The following is a 17,556-nucleotide window of genomic DNA, read 5'->3' on the forward strand; positions in this document are numbered from 1 at the left end:
AGACGACAGATTACACCCCTTGTTATACATACATGCTTTGCAGACGGGTACTCCATTTGTATAAGAAATATTCAGAATTGGTTATTGTTTGCGCGGTAATTGTACATCAGACAAATATTTCTTATTAAAATAAAGTACCATCTGCAAAGCATGTATATAATCATATGTTAGGGCAGGCCACGTCAGTTATATCTCCCTTCTTATTCCATACTCCATGGTCTTACTATAAAATGTTCCAGCGACAACATTGAGAACGGAGTACAATCTAAGTACTATCAGTAACATGTACATTATTAGTCTATAAAACTCTTTATTAAGTGCCTAATGATATTAAAACCCTGGTATATTTGTAATGTTGTAGGCATGTAGCGGATGAAAATTCCCGAAAGGGTATTGTAAAATCCTCAAATTACTCTTTCGATTTCAACACTTTGGATGCTTTGACCGTGTAGTAAAGCATCAAAAGTTTAATTTAAAAGCATCAAAAACAACATTTGAAAGCATCAAAAGCAAAATGCAAATTAAATTTGATGCCTTACTCAATCTTTTTGAGAAAATATTAACTTTCTAGTCAAATTATTTTCCCTGCAGCTTTTCAGATGGATTTAACACCACAAATATTTCCTCATCAGTTGTAAAATAAGATGAAAGAAATCCTTCATTTTTCTGGTCAAAGACTATTTTTGATGCTTTAAGAAAAACCTTTGATAAGGGCAAGTTTTGGCAAGAGAGGAAGAAGTACCATAGCCCCCCCGGCCCACCCTCCCTCCTTTTTCGGATAAAATGACTCAGGATATCCAAATATCCAAATTGCCAAATTTCTTAATAGTTTGCTGAAAATGGCAAATAGTTAATGGCTATGATATAGTATATAGATCAGGATTATCAAACCAGCGAAGAACTTGTTTTAATGTCGTCTCCCTTTTCCGCAGTATAATTTGTTCTACTGTATGCTGCACCATACAGCTGGTTAAATCTATGAAATATATAAATATTGTGGGTTTCGTCTTCATATCATCTATAGGATCAGTGGAATAACAAGAAGAACTGGATTTAGTTTCCAGTTTCTCTGCCTGCCGGGGATACAGGCTCTCATATACTCACTTAGCAGGATAGTTTCTACTCCAGGGTACAGACAACTACAGAGTACAGACTACAGAGAGAGAGAGCCCTACTGTCTGTTGTTAGTATACTCCGGAGTAAGCAACATGTCCTGGGTTCACGTGTCTCAATCTTCTCATTTTCCAATCCAAAACCTTCCCTACGGAGTATTTTCCACCAGTGAGAATCCTACACATCGTATCGGAGTAGCTATCGGAGATCAAATTCTTGATCTTTCTAAAATTTCTCATCTTTTCTCCGGACCTCAGCTCTCAAAACATCAGGTAAATTTCTATGTCTTTTATTTTATATTTCACGTCCCCATGGGACCTAGAAACTTTTTCTTTCTTTATTTCCCGTTTCAAACTTTTTTAGAAAGTTGTCATAGAATATTTAAAGAAAGGAAAATAAACTTCAAAGTTTGTTTTATGATCGCTGTATCACATAAATATGTTGCAATACCGGGAAAACAGCTGTTCGTGAAAATTTAACAATTCAGGGGATAGATCAAATACAAGGGGGTTGGAGGGGAGGGNATTTTTAATTAACTAAACTTTTAAACATATTGTCAGGATGTATTTAAAGAGACAACATTAAACGGTCTGATGTCTCTCTCCCGTGCCTGCTGGATGGAAGCTAGATCTACCCTGATATCTCTCCTCACCGTGGGAAACCGAACCCTGCAAGATGATACAGATCTCAGGACTAAGGCTCTGGTTCCTCAGGACGGAGCTAAGATGCATCTACCAGCAAAAATAGGAAAAATTCCAGATTATAGATTATATGTTCTAGATCAATTTTATTCTGAAATTGACAAAATTAATGATTCCTCGCCTCAAACTCTAATTTTCTAATCCTTATATCTTTGCAAATTGATGATGGTGTAAAACTTTCATATTTCAAACTTTAACAATTAAAATTTAACAGCATTTATAGTTTAAAATATTCAAGGTTTACAACATCAGGTGGCAACGATATAAAAATAAGGTTGAGAACAGTTACTACATTGGTCAGGGTATATCCATACAATGAAGACGATTTTTTATCAATAATGCTTTAATCCCATTTTTGCAAATTACAAGCTTACAAGTAAATAAAGTTGAGATGCGGTTAATTTCACAACTTCGCTTTGTTAACATGTTCGCTGTTTGGAAGATCGATAGAAATCAAAATTGAAATAGAGAGTCGTCTTCAATGTATTGATAAATACGACGACGACTGTGTGTAAGCTCAATACTCTCTGTAATTTTAGTTTCCCAGGTCAGAATGAATATAATCTGGAGCTTGTATTTGTACAGGAGACTACACTGACTTCTATTCCTCCCTGGATCATGCAACCAATGTCGGAATCATGTTCCGAGGGAAGGATAACGCACTCATGCCAAACTGGAAATATATTCCTGTTGGATATCATGGTAGAGCTTCAAGTGTAGTTATATCCGGGTAGGTCTAATATATTCCTGTTGGATATCATGGTAGAGCTTCAAGTGTAGTTGTATCCAGGTAGGTCTAATATATTCCTGTTAGATATCATGGTAGAGCTTCAAGTGTAGTTGTATCAAGGTAGGTCAAATATATTCCTGTTGGATATCATGGTAGAGGTTCAAGTGTAGTTGTATCCAGGTAGGTCTAATATATTCCTGTTGGATATCATGGTAGAGCTTCAAGTGTAGTTGTATCCAGGTAGGTCTGATATATTCCTGTTGGATATCATGGTAGAGGTTCAAGTATCCAGATGGTCAAAAAACTCAACAATACTGTCCTATTTTAAAATTTTCCCATGTTTTTTGCTTCAGAAATAAGGAATACGTCGGCATTTTTCACAAACCTTTGCTAAGGAGAATGTTTACTTTGAATCTCGAGTGATTGTTTTTTTTTCATAAATATTTTCTTATGAAGAATCTGAAACTTAGTATTTAGACTTGAATTCATCTCCAAAGTTAAAATTACATTACTCTTTCAACCTTTAGATGAGTAACAATGAGGAAGATATCGTCATTTTTCTATCTTGAAAAGTGTCTAATTTTGACAATTTTCTCTGTTGGCTCTTTTGCATAAATCCGCAGGTACCTTTTGGATATGCCACTCTTTAAATGAAGGGTCACTTAACATTAAGTCGGTAGTCCCTTTAAGCATGATTTACCCAATATGAATAAACCTTGTTTATCCTAGAACACCTATCCGGCGACCCAACGGTCAAACCAAACCTGTTGATGCCGAGCCCCCCGTGTTTGGACCTTCAAAACTTATGGATTTCGAGCTCGAGATGGCATTCTTCGTCGGGGGTCCAACACCACCCATGGGAGTTCCGATCTCGATGGATAACGTTGAAGATCATATATTTGGAATGGTTCTAATGAATGATTGGTCCTCTAGAGATATTCAGAAGTGGGAATACGTTCCTCTTGGTCCATTCCTAGCAAAGGTATAACTTTAAACTTAAATAAAATATTTTTTTGATATAAATCCGAAACGGAATTCTAAGAATCAAATCAAAATCTATAATTCTGAACAAGTTTAGATACAGGGAGTCGTAAATTATTATAGAGACGAATACAATTTAAAACTGGGCTTTCAGCTGAGTGGCTTCAATCGTAAAACTTCGAATTTTAATTCACTCTAAACATTTTTCTCCAAAGTCTGGGGTTTCCATAATGTGGTCCGCCATTCTAACTGATTTTGAAAAGATAACGAAAATTTTGGAATCTTTTGAAACCCCAATCTTCCATAAATAGATTTGTAAGATTAATGCATGACGGTTAAACTATCCTTCACACTCATGTTTATTTTAACTCCCCGAATACTAATAATCCGACTAATGAATGAGTTGATACATAAGTGTATAAGACTGACCGGAACTGAACACTTGCCACAAATCTTCTAATCCCGATATCTTTGCTGAACAAAACTTTAAAATACCTTAGAATTAATGTCGCTTCGTCACAAACAAAAACTTTAAAAAAAGATCTTAATAATTAACATTTCAAATCTATTTAAAGAACCTTGGAACATCGATCTCCCCCTGGGTGGTTTCTATGGAGGCGTTGAAACCCTTCTCCGTGGAGAACTATCCACAAGATCCTCAACCTTTCCCTTACCTTCGACACCAGGATAAATATACTTTCAACGTGGATCTCACGGTCTCCATTAAACCTAAGAACGGAGAGAATACTGTAGGTTGGTGGATTTGCAATTCTTATTCAATCTGTTTCTCTGTTATGTTTTTCTATGTGCTTTAATTCTGGTTCATATTTTCTTACTAACAATTGTTCCTGTTTCTATAGCACTTTCTTTGCTTGTCTCTTTTTAACTTATAGTTCGTCATTATATACCTTCCCTTTTTTCATTTCTTTTTTATATTGATGGAACCTGCTACACTGTAGTCATCATCATAGTATATAGTATGATATTATTCAATACCAATCTTTTATCATTTTTCGTATATTTCTCTGAATTTTCTCAAAAATATTTAGTTTCTCGGTCTAATTTCCGGCATATGTATTGGACTATGAAGCAACAGCTGGTACATCATTCTATATCAGGTTAAATATCTGTATTAATACATTTTTACCTTATACCCTTTTTTACTTATTATAAAACCGAACACTCTCCATAAAATTCTAATGAAATTGGAACATACTCAGATTTTTTAAATCAAAGTTTACATAATTAAAGTGATTAGAATTTTGGAATTTGTGGCAAACACTCAATTTCTTTCTAATCCCTGATGTCTATTGAGTATAACCCTTTGATATTTCAAACTATAAATCCTGCTCAAATAGTCTACCTCTAAGTTTGAAATATCAAAGGTTTACAGCATCATAAGGTTTCAGTATTCCGTTCTAATGTTTTTCCATTTATTTATACAAATATTTGTGCATTTATGTATACATATTAAACTGCTGTGCTGATTCTTAACAAATTAAAAAAAAAAGTATGCTTTTTCTAGGCTGCAACATGAACCCTGGCGATTTACTGGCTTCAGGAACCATCTCAGGACCTGTAAGTTAATTTAATATACTAAGATTTTAGAGTTCTTCGTTCCCCTGTTCTTTCAACGATTTCAGATTTTCACTGTTGCTTTTCAAGCTGCCATTTTTCATCGTGTTCTAATCAAAACAAATTTTCGCGGATTTTTCTGTTAAAATTGGTGAATTTTATTACTCATAAATGTCGGTATTTTTTTGAGGCAAAACTTTTTAACTTCGACTAGTCAACCCCCTTTGTATTGGTAATGTTAGACAAAAAATTTGGGCCCAAGCGGTTTCAAGGATGCAAACAAACAAACAGACAAGCCAAATATATACATAGATTTATCCGCTATTTTAGTATAGGTCAGAATGGAGCTTAAAGGGGCAATACAGGAAAAATGAAAGGGGGTATAGGCTGAAACCTGAGAATCTCAGGAGTTGAACGATACCTAAAAGAAATTGAAAGTCGTCTTCATTGTATTTATACGATGACGACCGTAGCTGAACATGTCCGGTTCATGTCGAATAATTTGATCCATTAGTACAGTGGTAACCAGAAAACAGTGACATTTTGTCCGTTTTCGTATTTACTTTTAACAAGAGGAGGTGAAATTGAAAGAAAATGTTGTTTTCAAGTATTAAGTTTAATAAATAGTTTTTAGTTCAGAAAGGTAAAGTTTTCGCTCCCTCCAAAGACACAAATAATAATACTTCAATTGACAAAAACGAGTAAGAATTTGCCCTGTAATGAGACTACAAGTTAAATGTTAACCCTGTGTGTATTTATCTACTTATAGTTTAATATGATAAATTAAGTTCTAGTCTATAAATTTAACGTTTATGAACTAATTATCAAGTTTACAACTTCAGGAACCGAGTTCCTTTGGTTCTATGCTTGAGTTATCCTGGAAGGGATCAAAACCCGTCCCAATGCAAGGAGGAGGAGAGAGAAAATTTCTGCAGGTAAACCGTCCTATTCTTCTAAAATAGAAACTCAGAAGTAATTTTTTCAAATAAGGATTACCTCGCGAGCTATTTTTAAAAATCCAAAGTAACTGATAATTCGCATCAAAGCTGTTTACATCAACAGGATGCATAGAACGAGAGTTTGTTGCAAGTGATCAGCTCCTGTCGGGGTGACACAAATATTAAAAATATAAATTTTTGTATATTTGCTTTAAAATTAATTAGATACATGAGAAACTTTAAACTTAACTAAGAATGAGAAGTATTTAATTATAATGGTGTCAGATAATGGTTGAAAGTCTTAAAGGAATTGTTCCATTCAAGTCTTTTTTGTCTTACTTAACACTGATTTCCGTTAAACTTAATTATTTGCGACTGGAAACTGTGAAAAGCCACGAAAAGCTCTTTTATGAGGATTTAAAAAGAAATTGTTAAGGATGGAGATACAGTTATCATGGAAGGGGTATGTATCGGAGAAGATTTCAAGATTGGGTTCGGTTCGGTAGAAGGAACCGTCATACCTGCTCTTCAGATGTAATCAGTCAATCATTTAATCAATCAGAATAATAAATCATATTTTTCTAATCATGTTTTTTTTATTACATAAAGAAGATATAATATAATTGTATTTTTAATTAATGAGTTGTGAAAACCATAGCCTTTAACATATGATCTAATAAAGATCAGAATAAAAATGCCTCTCAAAATGATCTAAATAGCTGATATAATGACAGGGATAAGTGCGCGATTAAACCCTCTTATTTTAGTTCTCTCTAATGCCTGTACGACCACTTCACAGAATATCGAAGAGGAATTTATCTTACCCATAGGACTGCTCAAAATAGAAATTACTGCTTGATGCCCGGATAAGCTGGATGAACTAAATGAGCTGAATGAACTGAATGAACTGAATGAACTGAATGAACTGAATGAACTGCATGAACTGAATGAACTGAATGAACTGAATGAGCTGAATGAGCTGAATGAACTTAATGAACTGAATCAACTGAATCAACTGAATCAACTGAATGAATTGAATGAACTGAATGAACTGAATCAACTGAATCAACTGAATCAACTGAATCAGCTGAATGAGCTGAATGAACTTAATGAACTGAATCAACTGAATCAACTGAATCAACTGAATCAACTGAATGAATTGAATGAACTGGATGAACTGAATGAACTGAATGAACAGAATGAGCTGAATGAACTGCATGAACTGCATGAACTGCATGAACTGCATGAACTGCATGAACTGCATGAACTGGATGAACTGAATGAGCTGAATGAGCTGAAATGAACTGGCTGAACAGGATGAACAGAATGAACTGAATGAGCTGAATGAGCTGAAATGAACTGGCTGAACAGGATGAACAGAATGAACTGAATGAACTGAATGCCAGAAATGAACTGGATGAACAGGATGAACTGAATAAACTGAATGAAGTGCATGAACTGAATGAACTTGATGAATTGGATGAACTGAATGAACTGGATGAACTGAATGAACTTGAATTCCATAAATGAACTGATTGAACTGAATGAACTGAATAAACTGAATAAACTGAATGAACTGAATGAACTAAATGAGCAGAATGAATTGAATGAACTGAATGATCTGAATGAACTGAATGGACTAAATGAGCAGAATGAATTGGATGAACTGAATGAACTGAATAAACTGAATAAACTGAATGAACTGAATGAACTAAATGAGCAGAATGAGTTGAATGAACTGAATGATCTAAATGAACTGAATGAACTGAATGAACTAAGTGAACTGGATGAGCTGGATGAACTAAATGAATTGAATGAACTGAATGAACTGAATGATCTGAATGGACTAAATGAGCAGAATGAACTGAATGAGCTGAATGAACTGAATGAACTGAATGAACTAAGTGAACTTAATGAGCAGAATGAACTGAATGAACTGAATGAACTGAATGAACTGAATGAACTGAATGAACTGAATGAATTGAATGATCTGAATGAACTGAATGATCTGAATGATCTGAATGATCTGAATGGACTAAATGAGCAGAATGAACTGGATGAACTGCATGAACTAAGTGAACTTAATGAGCTGAATGAACTAAAGTTGAACTGCATGAACTGAATGAGCAGAATGAATTGAATGGTCTGAATGAACTGAATGATCTGAATGAACTGAATGATCTGAATGAACTGAATGAACTAACTGAATGATCTGAATGAACTGAATGGACTAAATGAGCAGAATGAACTGGATGAACTGAATGAACTAAATGAACTGGATGAGCTGAATGAACTAAGTGAACTTAATTTGAAAATTACTCTTATACTCTGCCCTCAGTCTGTTCTGATCTCCTAGTACTATATGTTTGCTCCGGTAAGAAAACTCTGAATCTAAATAAGTTTTTTTATTTATTTAGATATTTATTTATTTAATTTATCTCTATTACAGCTTCTTTCTCAAACTATATAATAAAGCTCTTCGCTTATGTATATATATTTGTGAATATATTTATATGTTAGCTACACAGTGAGGCTTAACCCCTTCAAGACACTACTGGAGTCCAATGTCATCCCCGCCCTTTGTGATTTGATTTGATTTGTGTCAGACATGAAATTAATTCTACGCTAAAGAGGGGGGTTACCCGAGAGTTCCATATGTAAAAATTCATATTCCGGGACTGAGGGAATCAGTAGAAAATCTACTGTAAAGATTTGGAGAAATTCAGGTTTCAGTCCTGATTTCACAGATACTTGAAAGTTTAGTAGCTACAGGCCTGTCTAAAATCACAACTGGGTGGGAGCTTTATCGAAAACAAAGCTGCAATAGAAAATGTATAGCCTTAAATTGATTCATATATGCGGGCTCTTTGCCCATCACCATGTTACATTTTTTAATTCATAGATCAATAAAAATAGAACACACGATGTCGACTTTTTAAGATTTAGGGTTTTTTTTCGTTCACAATACCCCTGAGGCAGAAGCCCAAAGAAGTTTCGCGCATGCTCTCTCTCTGTCTTGTCATTCACGGAGCATGCGCATAACTCCTTCAGAAAACCAATTAATTCACCATAAAAAAAAACTCATGTATCATGTTGTTTAAAGTTGCACAGCTTGCAATGTGGTGAACGAGATTCATGAAATTCCGTTTGTTGGCATAAAACTGTAAAGAGGGGAGAACTGCTAGGATTTAAGAACTTGCCTGGAGTCAGGTGAAACTCAGGATCGGTTAGTGCACAAAATATACCTCTAAAAGATCAGCTGTAAACCCTAGAATGCCAGGATTAGAGAACATATCTGGAGTTAGAATATATACTTCTAGGCGGATTCAACAAATAATTTATATATATATATTCCTGATCTGATTTAAATTTTTTAGATTTCTAAAATGTAAATAGAGATCCCGTAACTCATGCTCAAAGTAAAAAAAAACCAGGATTTAATCAATTTTTAAATCAATCCGCAGGCGTATGTCCATTTAATAACCCTCATTCGCAATCGCGACCGGGTATGACCACAAAAAAAATATACGCTTTACACGGTACAAGTTTTGCGTCAAAGTCCTGTCCGCGCTTTGCTAAAATGCAAATTGAATATCATTGGGGGCCAGGGGATTCAAATATTCTGCATGACACCTTTTTTCAGCATTCCACCAAAATATTGCACTTTTGGGGCGTATACAGGATATAGTCAAGGTATGGGCTTAAACTTTTTTACATTCCAGAATTTCTTCCTAAATTTTTTATGGTTTTCACTTCAATAGTGTCATCATTAACAATAACACTGAATTTAAGATCGCGCGGACAAAACTACAAGTTGGAAGTTCTTTGAACTATTTAAAGTCATAACTTGAGTCCTAAAGTCGTCTTCCTATTCCAGAGTTTTATGGTTCTCGCCGTACTTGACAGGGGGATTGTTATTAAAATGATAAATTTATTCAATTCTAAACGCGAAAAATATTTAAATTCGTGAACACAAGCTGTACAGTGATTAAACCATGGAAAACTGCATGAGTAGGAAGACGACATTAAAGCAATACTGAAGTGCATTTGATTATTATAAAGCAAATATTATAAAGCAAATAACTTTATTAGCAAGTTATTAAATCACAATGGGTCTGATGTACACTGCACAACTGTAGTGTCTCATGTTCATTGGCTATTTAAAGTCTAGCTTGATTCTAAAAGTCGACTTATTATATCAGAGGTTTCCATGGTTATCATTATACGAAATTGGGAAACAAATTGCATTGTCTTAAAAACGGCCCAGGTTTGTTTTATAAAAAACCTCCTATTACAATTTTGATTTTAGAAAACAATACAATACCATGCACAATTCTTGTCCTTGTCATGCTTTTAATAATGATTTATTCATCTCTTTTATTATTGACTTTTGCTCTCGATATGGGACGGGTACCCTAAAACACCCAATCTTTCAGTTTGAGCCCGTTTTTAACACTCAGTTATGTAATGGGACATAAATCCTGTTTTGAACTAATGTCCCCTGAGCTTCAAATACAATTTTTCAAAATATATGTTGTAAACTATTGAAATTTCAAACTTTGACTAACAGAAGTTACAGTTTGAAATATTGAAAAGGTATATGTATCTATAGCAGCAGGTTGCAAAGGTATTAGGTCTGAAAATTAGAGAATGAAACAATTGTTTCAATTGTTCCTTGTTTTCGCCCGACTTGTCAAAAACCTCTGAAAGAAGCATAAACTCTGGTTTGTTTATCCCTTTATCTTTGCAACCCAGTGTCGTGTAGACATTTAAAACTACGAATTCTGTTAGAAATAGTTTAAAATTTAAAATATCAAAGATATAGGGATTAGAAAATTTGAGTTTGTGGCAAAAACTTCTTTTCACATTTTTATCCAAACCTTGTAGAATATTATTAAATATAAGTTTCAATATCTTCTAAAAAAATAATTAGTTTTATAAAATAATTTGCAATTTTTAGAACTTACCTTAATGTTGATCATGCTTCTCTATTTAATGAAAATCAAAGTATTTAACATGTGTTTATTGTACTCATTGTACGTGTGTGTGGGTATACAAGTATACAAGAATTAAGAACTAAATCTCTCCGAGCTGTTTAGTATACCCTGAGCTAGCGGCCGGTTCTGCATTTGACAAGGTGGAATTTATCAATCCAAGAATACATCTTAAATTCAAATTTATCTTTTTTACCAGAATTTTTCTTTATCATTACAAAGTAAATCATAGATAAGAGACAAACAATCTGTTATTGTATTATGTCTTATTATTGTAATATTGTAATTATAGTAGATACATATATTTTGTATAAATTAGCTGTTTTCCTACAGGAGTTCACTAGGTTATCAGAGTTAGAATTGTTATAACTTAACATATATACAGTCTACGATCCTGCATCATGCATATTTATATCCTTAAGATATTCAAATTATGCCTTTAGTTCCATGTAAATGAATTGGACAACGTTTAAGTAACCTCCTTATTATAGATTGACAATGATACAAGGGTCTAATTCATCCCTTATCAGACAAAAGTTTAAAGAGAACTAATGTGAATCGGACCTATCACTTGAAATTACTACAGTCTCTTTAAGTTTGACACTTAATTCAACAGTCTAAATTTTCCTCCTAAAATTATCGGGCTGTTATTTTAAATAAAATATTTGTCTGATGTACAATTACCGCGTATAAAATAACCTATTCTAAATATTTCTTATACAAATGCAGTACTCGTATGCAAAGCATGTATAATCATATGGTAGGGCGGGCCGAGTCAGTTGTATCTCCCTTCTATTTCATACTCCTTGACATACCTAAAATATATACCACACGTACATATTTTAGGTTTTATTCTGATCACTATATGAAACCTGGAGACTGAAAAATGCTTGTTCTCAATTCATCCTTTATCTCAAGGTTCTCCAAGCTCGGAGCCGGATTACAGGTTAGAGTGTAAAGAAAAAGATAATTTATCGAGGAGTTGAAAATGTTAAAATTGTTTATCAAGTTGCAGCACCAAGTCCAATTTTTATTGTGGGACCAGACATGGCCCCTAGGTGTGGTTTTTGGCAGATCAGTATAAGAAAAAATAAAATAAAATTTATCTTAAAGGAGAACTTCAATTGTTTTCACTTTTTGTTTCGCGGCATCAAAATCAATAATTTTATTCATCATTCTTCATAATTCTTGTACCATGCTACAGAGTTACCTGCAAAGGATGAGACTTTAAAGTCATGTACGGGATTTTGTGTTTCCTTACATTTATGATTCCCTGCGACTGTAAAATTGTTCCTTTCTTTACGAAATCATGAAAGACCATAAAAAGACTATATTTAAGGCTGAAGACTTAACTTAACCTATGGAATAGTCATGTTTTAAGAGTTTTAGGTTTCCATGCGCAATAACGTTTTAAAAATTTCCTTTAATACTAATAACAAATATATTTTAAAGTTAAAAAACTAGTCTCTGAGAAAATGCACAGCTATAGCTACACATGAGGTAAGTTTAAGCGCAACATGATGCGCGTGCAAATTGTGTATTATTCGTCTGATCTCCATAACAACAGAAACGTTGGAAAATCGTTTCATGTCCTACTAAAATACGATTTCTGGTTGTGGCATGCAACAACAAGAATTTTAAATTTGTACAGATAAGTTAGCCAATTACAGATTAGGTTTTGCGCTATTTTTGCGCAATTGTGCATTGGAAACGCCGTCACCCCTGTATAAATTTTATTGCAGATTGTACGGCGGCTAAGTGTTGGAAAGGATTTGGATTTGACCGGAATATATCCTCCAATACCTACACCATTCAACTCAGACGAATCTATAGCATGGGATAAACTTAAGGATAATATCAAGAAGTAAGAAATTAAACCGTTCGACGTTCCAGCGTTTTATATTTATGATTATTATTATTAATCAATCAGTAAATCAATAATATTGAAAAATGAAGAGTAGGAGGGGGGGGGGGGGATCGATGGTTAAGAATTAATGCCATTTTGTGTTAAAAACAAGAAAAAGGCCTTCTGATTTATAACCTGTTTTGACATCACTTTCTATAATCTTAATTATGTTTTTTGTTTGTTTGAGGGTTCTTGGGATTTTTAAATGGTGTTAAGACAAAGAAAATTGCAATCATTCACTCTTCACAAATTCTGATTTTCTAATACCTTTATCTTGGAAACTGTTGATGGTGTAAACCTTTGATATTTGAAACTTTTAAGCCATAGTTTGAAATATGAAAAGGTCTGATACATCTAGTGATTTGAGGTCTGACGACTTTAAAAGTCACCACATAATTACTGTGAACTTTCAACATTTCGAATGTGTACTCTGGAAAAGTTGGCTATCATTAAATTTTGCAATATTTTTTCTAAGAGAAAAGAGGGAAAATAAACCAAAAACTATCGTTTTTTTTGCACATATTTTATCTCAATGCCAAAATTTGGCATAGTATAAAATAAACAATTTTAATAGTTGTTAATTTCTGAGATGTTTGTAGAAGTTTTTAGTCCAAAAAGTTTGTGATTCATCAAGTTGCAAAGTAGAAAATTAGGGTTTGAGACAAGTATTAATGGTTCCTTTTCGGGCACAATTTCGTTTATTTTCAACCCTTTGATTTAGTTCCATACACAAAGTATAGAGATGTTGATTAAACCAATATGCCTGGAACAACAGACAAAAAACATTCCCTTTTTAAGTTTTAATTCAAATTTAAATTGATTAGATGGAATGAGTTTCCATTGAGAGGATACCTGGTTCAGGGAAGCAATGGAGAATTCTGTTATCTCACAGAGGTAATCTAAACCCTGTACCTTGTGATAGGCAACACCTTGGTTTGTTTTTTAGATCTTTTACGCTTTTTTAACTTTTAAAAGGTTCCGCAAAAATTCTGAAAAGTTTTCCGAATTTCAAAAATGTTAGTTCTGAACATTTTCTTTCTTCACACTGTGCCAAAATTATTACTTTCAGAGAAAATATGTTGAAAAAAACCCGTTTTCCCCAAATATTTTCTCTTGCGATACAAATATTACATAGATTAAAATAAAACCAAACTTTTACAGAATATAGTTTTGAAATATTGGAGCATTCACAGTATTTGGGTGGTTCCTTTTAAAAGTCCAAAAACCTAGAAAAACGAACTAAGTTATTTGGCCGTCAATTGCAGCTGTACCTCACGCACTACATGCATTGTACATTCTGTGTATCTGTACATAGTACACTACAGTGAACATAATAAGCTCTTCAAAGTTTAGAAATGATTGAACGATTTGACATTCTAGACATTCACATTTATTGTTAGAAAACATTTTTCAGTTTTTAGATTTTTTTTCTGTCATTATTTGTCCAGACTAATATACTAATTGGGAGAGTAAAATATTTCTCTTCTAACTAACGTATATTCGATATATTTTTAAACCTGAGAGATAGAATTTCATGTTTCTACTCTAAACATAATTAATTCTGTAGAAATGTATCAAATGATATTTATAAAACTAGATTTTTTTTTTTCATTTAGTATTTCAGGAAGAGAGGATTGAGATGATTAAAGTGGTTAAGTCCCTATCTCCAGGTATACTGGAAACTCATAGTTATTGCTTATAACCCCAAGTTTTATTCGAAGGGCCATGGTGACGGGGAAACTTGTTTAACAGATACAGAAAATACAGATTTAAAAAATGTTGGTTCATTTATAGGATAATGTTTCACAAATTAATTATGTGAAAGTGCTACAATATATATGATCTCCTTAAAAGGCCGGTTTTCTGTTTTCTCAAGGCAATTCTAAAATTTTGTCCCTCTTAACATTACTCCTTCTAAAATCTATTCTTATAAGCTAGTTTCAACAATCCATTTTTATATTTATAATGATTTTTTTAAATCTTAAAGATGGTGAACATATAGAAAATATTTAGTTTCCTAAAATTTTTTGTTTCTAATTAGAGACAGCTTAAACGTATTTTTTCAATAAACTCTGTTGATACAGGGCATGTCTGGTTCACAACGGTACCCTTAAAAGTTTTGTCGCATCAAGTATGAATTAGATATCCAAGTTGGTTTTTTAACTTGTGGTTTCTCTGCATAAGTGACTTGCGCATTTCTTGCTTCAGAAACTTAATGGGGAAATGATCAGAATTTGAACTTTTCAAGGCAGAAAACGACGTTATCTTCCACGTTACTGATCAGATTCAGGTTTCAATCTGGTATGCCCCTCTTTAATGGATAATCATTAAAACTACGACAATAATTCCTTTAAGCAACTTTTTTATTGATATTATTAGCTTATCACATATTTGTCAATGTTTAGATAAATTGGTTTTGGCGGGGTCAGGATGCGAGTCAACAGCTGCAACTATTCGTGTTACCAACAAGATGGCGGAGGCGGGAGCAGGGAATCTATTTTCAATCAATCAATCAATCATTTCTTTAAAATCATTATCTATAACTAAAAACTATAAAGCAAAAATTAAAGAATACTAGTTTAAAAATGGATTTGTTAGTAATTTTTTTCTTACATACATTTTCAAATGCTGAAATTGGAATAATTGGAATGGACACTAAATTTATTTTATAGCCGATGCATACGAATTTTATACTGGGTTGAAGAGCTAATATTTAAATAGATTTATTTGTTAAAAATTGCCACATAAATAATAGATTTGTTGAGTAGACGCCGCTGTGGTTGTAACACCGTGCTACTACAAGGGAAAGATGACCATAGCGGCTTTAGAGGATCATTTTACCAGAGTAGCAGACGCGAGCTCACTGCCGGTCATTCTTTACAGTGTTCCAGCTAATACAAGCATAGACATTCCGGTGGAGCTTGTTAGACGATTAGGAACTTGTTATTTTAAACTTTTACGACGTTTCAGGGATTTAGAAGCATATGAAGTTTCATTCTTTTTATGGTATTTTTTTTAAATGTCTGTTTTATTCCTTAACTTGCTAAATGATTGAATTTAATTTGATTTTTGATTCAAAGAATTCTTGCAGAATGACTTTTGATTAGTAATGTCCGATGGTTAAATCAATTATTTAAACTGTAAATAAAAATAGAATTAAACAAGAAAAAGGTTATTTTTTCTCGATCATATCTCCTTAGAAAGTCAAACAACAAGATTTTTAAGCTCGCCATCCAAACATAATTGGGATAAAGGACAGTGGTGGAGATGTATCCAAGATTGGAAGCATGGTTCATGTGACCAAGGGAGAGAACTTTCAGATCCTGGCAGGTTCTGCTTCATATCTTTTATCTGCTCTTGCAGTTGGAGCTTCAGGAGGAATATGTGGTCTTGCAAACGTTTTACCAAAAGAGGTACTAAAGTTTTTTAAAAATTTACAAGGCGGCTTCTGATTTTCCAGAGGGCGGGGGGGGGGGAATAATTGAAAGATTTCGCCGAAATTTCCTCCTGGAATAAAAAATATTTTAATAAAACTAAACAAAAATTTGGATGATTAAGTGGCGCCACAAGTTTATAATCCATTGTTAAAAATCCCATTTGAGTAAATGTACACTTTACAGGTGTGTGAGCTCCAAACCCTTTTTAATGAAGCAAAAATGGAAGATGCAAAATCTTTGCAGGTAAGTGTACTAATTTTCTTTTTATTTTTCTGTAATTTTTACCGAGCAATTATTTATAGCACCGTTTGATTGCACCCAACGCAGCTGTTACTAAGGTTCATGGACCTCCAGGTAAAGCTTTTAGAAGACATTGACGTTTCAAGTTGTAACTGTAGTAAATCTATAACAAGTTTTTAAAACTAACCCAGACATCAGGTTCTTAAATAGTATAAGCGAGAAGAAGTGAGAAATGTTCGTCCCTGGAAAGCTTTTGAAATTATGCATTTTATAAATTATGAAATATACAATTGTTTTCTAATCCCAGTTGATAGGAAAGTATATTTTACAAACTTTGTTTTTAATTAGGCTTTGTTCCAGGTTTAAAAGCTAGCTTGGAATGGTTTGGATTTTACGGAGGACCGTGTAGGAGACCCCTTCAACCCCTGACAGAGTCGGAGACTAAAAATCTTGAAAATGCATTTAAAGAAAATAAGTATCTGTGATGATAATCTTGTATTTCTGAAAGTAACTGGTTATAGTATGCTCTTTAATAATAAAAATTAGGATGCAAAATGTTTATATCAAAAATTATATGTTCGAGTGTTAACAAATTACAGAGTTTATATTTCTCCCAAGCCAAATGCAACCTATATTTCTCCCAAGCCAAATGTAAAATGCAACCTATATTTCTCCCAAGCCAAATGCCAAATGCAACCTATGTTTCTCCCAAGCCAAATGCAAAATGCAACCTATATTTCTACCAAGCCAAATGCAAAATGCAACCTATTTGTCTCCCAAGCCAAATGTAACCTATATATCCCAAGCCAAATGCAAAAGGCAACCTATATTTCTCCCAAGCCATGTGAAAAATGCAATCTATATTTCTCCCAAGCCAAATGCAAAATGCAACCTATGTTTCTCCCAAGCCAAATGCAAAATGCAACCTATATTTCTGCCAA

The 17,556-nt window shown here is 33.5% G+C and overlaps 3 protein-coding genes across 3 annotated transcripts; all 3 read left to right on the forward strand.

Moving 5' to 3' along the window:
- The first annotated feature begins 1,024 nt into the window (after window positions 1-1,024).
- LOC111698915 (fumarylacetoacetase) lies at window positions 1,025-6,623 on the forward strand. The gene is made up of 9 exons (XM_023469390.1): window positions 1,025-1,385; window positions 1,674-1,860; window positions 2,400-2,544; window positions 3,274-3,526; window positions 4,101-4,278; window positions 4,575-4,643; window positions 5,051-5,103; window positions 5,943-6,035; window positions 6,475-6,623. Exons 1-9 carry the CDS (start codon window positions 1,209-1,211, stop codon window positions 6,574-6,576), a joined length of 1,257 nt encoding a protein of 418 aa, XP_023325158.1. The 5' UTR covers window positions 1,025-1,208; the 3' UTR covers window positions 6,577-6,623.
- A 922-nt stretch (window positions 6,624-7,545) lies between these two features.
- On the forward strand, window positions 7,546-8,160 carry LOC111698868 (uncharacterized protein MAL13P1.336-like). Its single transcript, XM_023469337.1, has one exon. The coding sequence runs from the start codon at window positions 7,546-7,548 to the stop codon at window positions 8,158-8,160; it is 615 nt and encodes a 204-aa protein (XP_023325105.1).
- A 2,910-nt stretch (window positions 8,161-11,070) lies between these two features.
- On the forward strand, window positions 11,071-17,170 carry LOC111698923 (4-hydroxy-2-oxoglutarate aldolase, mitochondrial). Its single transcript, XM_023469400.1, has 11 exons — window positions 11,071-11,175; window positions 11,879-11,978; window positions 12,775-12,896; window positions 13,763-13,832; window positions 14,563-14,608; window positions 15,344-15,427; window positions 15,707-15,874; window positions 16,164-16,351; window positions 16,559-16,618; window positions 16,678-16,729; window positions 16,976-17,170. Exons 2-11 carry the CDS (start codon window positions 11,919-11,921, stop codon window positions 17,098-17,100), a joined length of 975 nt encoding a protein of 324 aa, XP_023325168.1. The 5' UTR covers window positions 11,071-11,175; window positions 11,879-11,918; the 3' UTR covers window positions 17,101-17,170.
- Window positions 17,171-17,556: the final 386 nt, after the last annotated feature.

This window comes from Eurytemora carolleeae, unplaced genomic scaffold (genome assembly GCF_000591075.1).
Source record: "Eurytemora carolleeae unplaced genomic scaffold, Eaff_2.0 scaffold41, whole genome shotgun sequence".
Lineage (NCBI taxonomy): Eukaryota > Metazoa > Arthropoda > Copepoda > Calanoida > Temoridae > Eurytemora > Eurytemora carolleeae.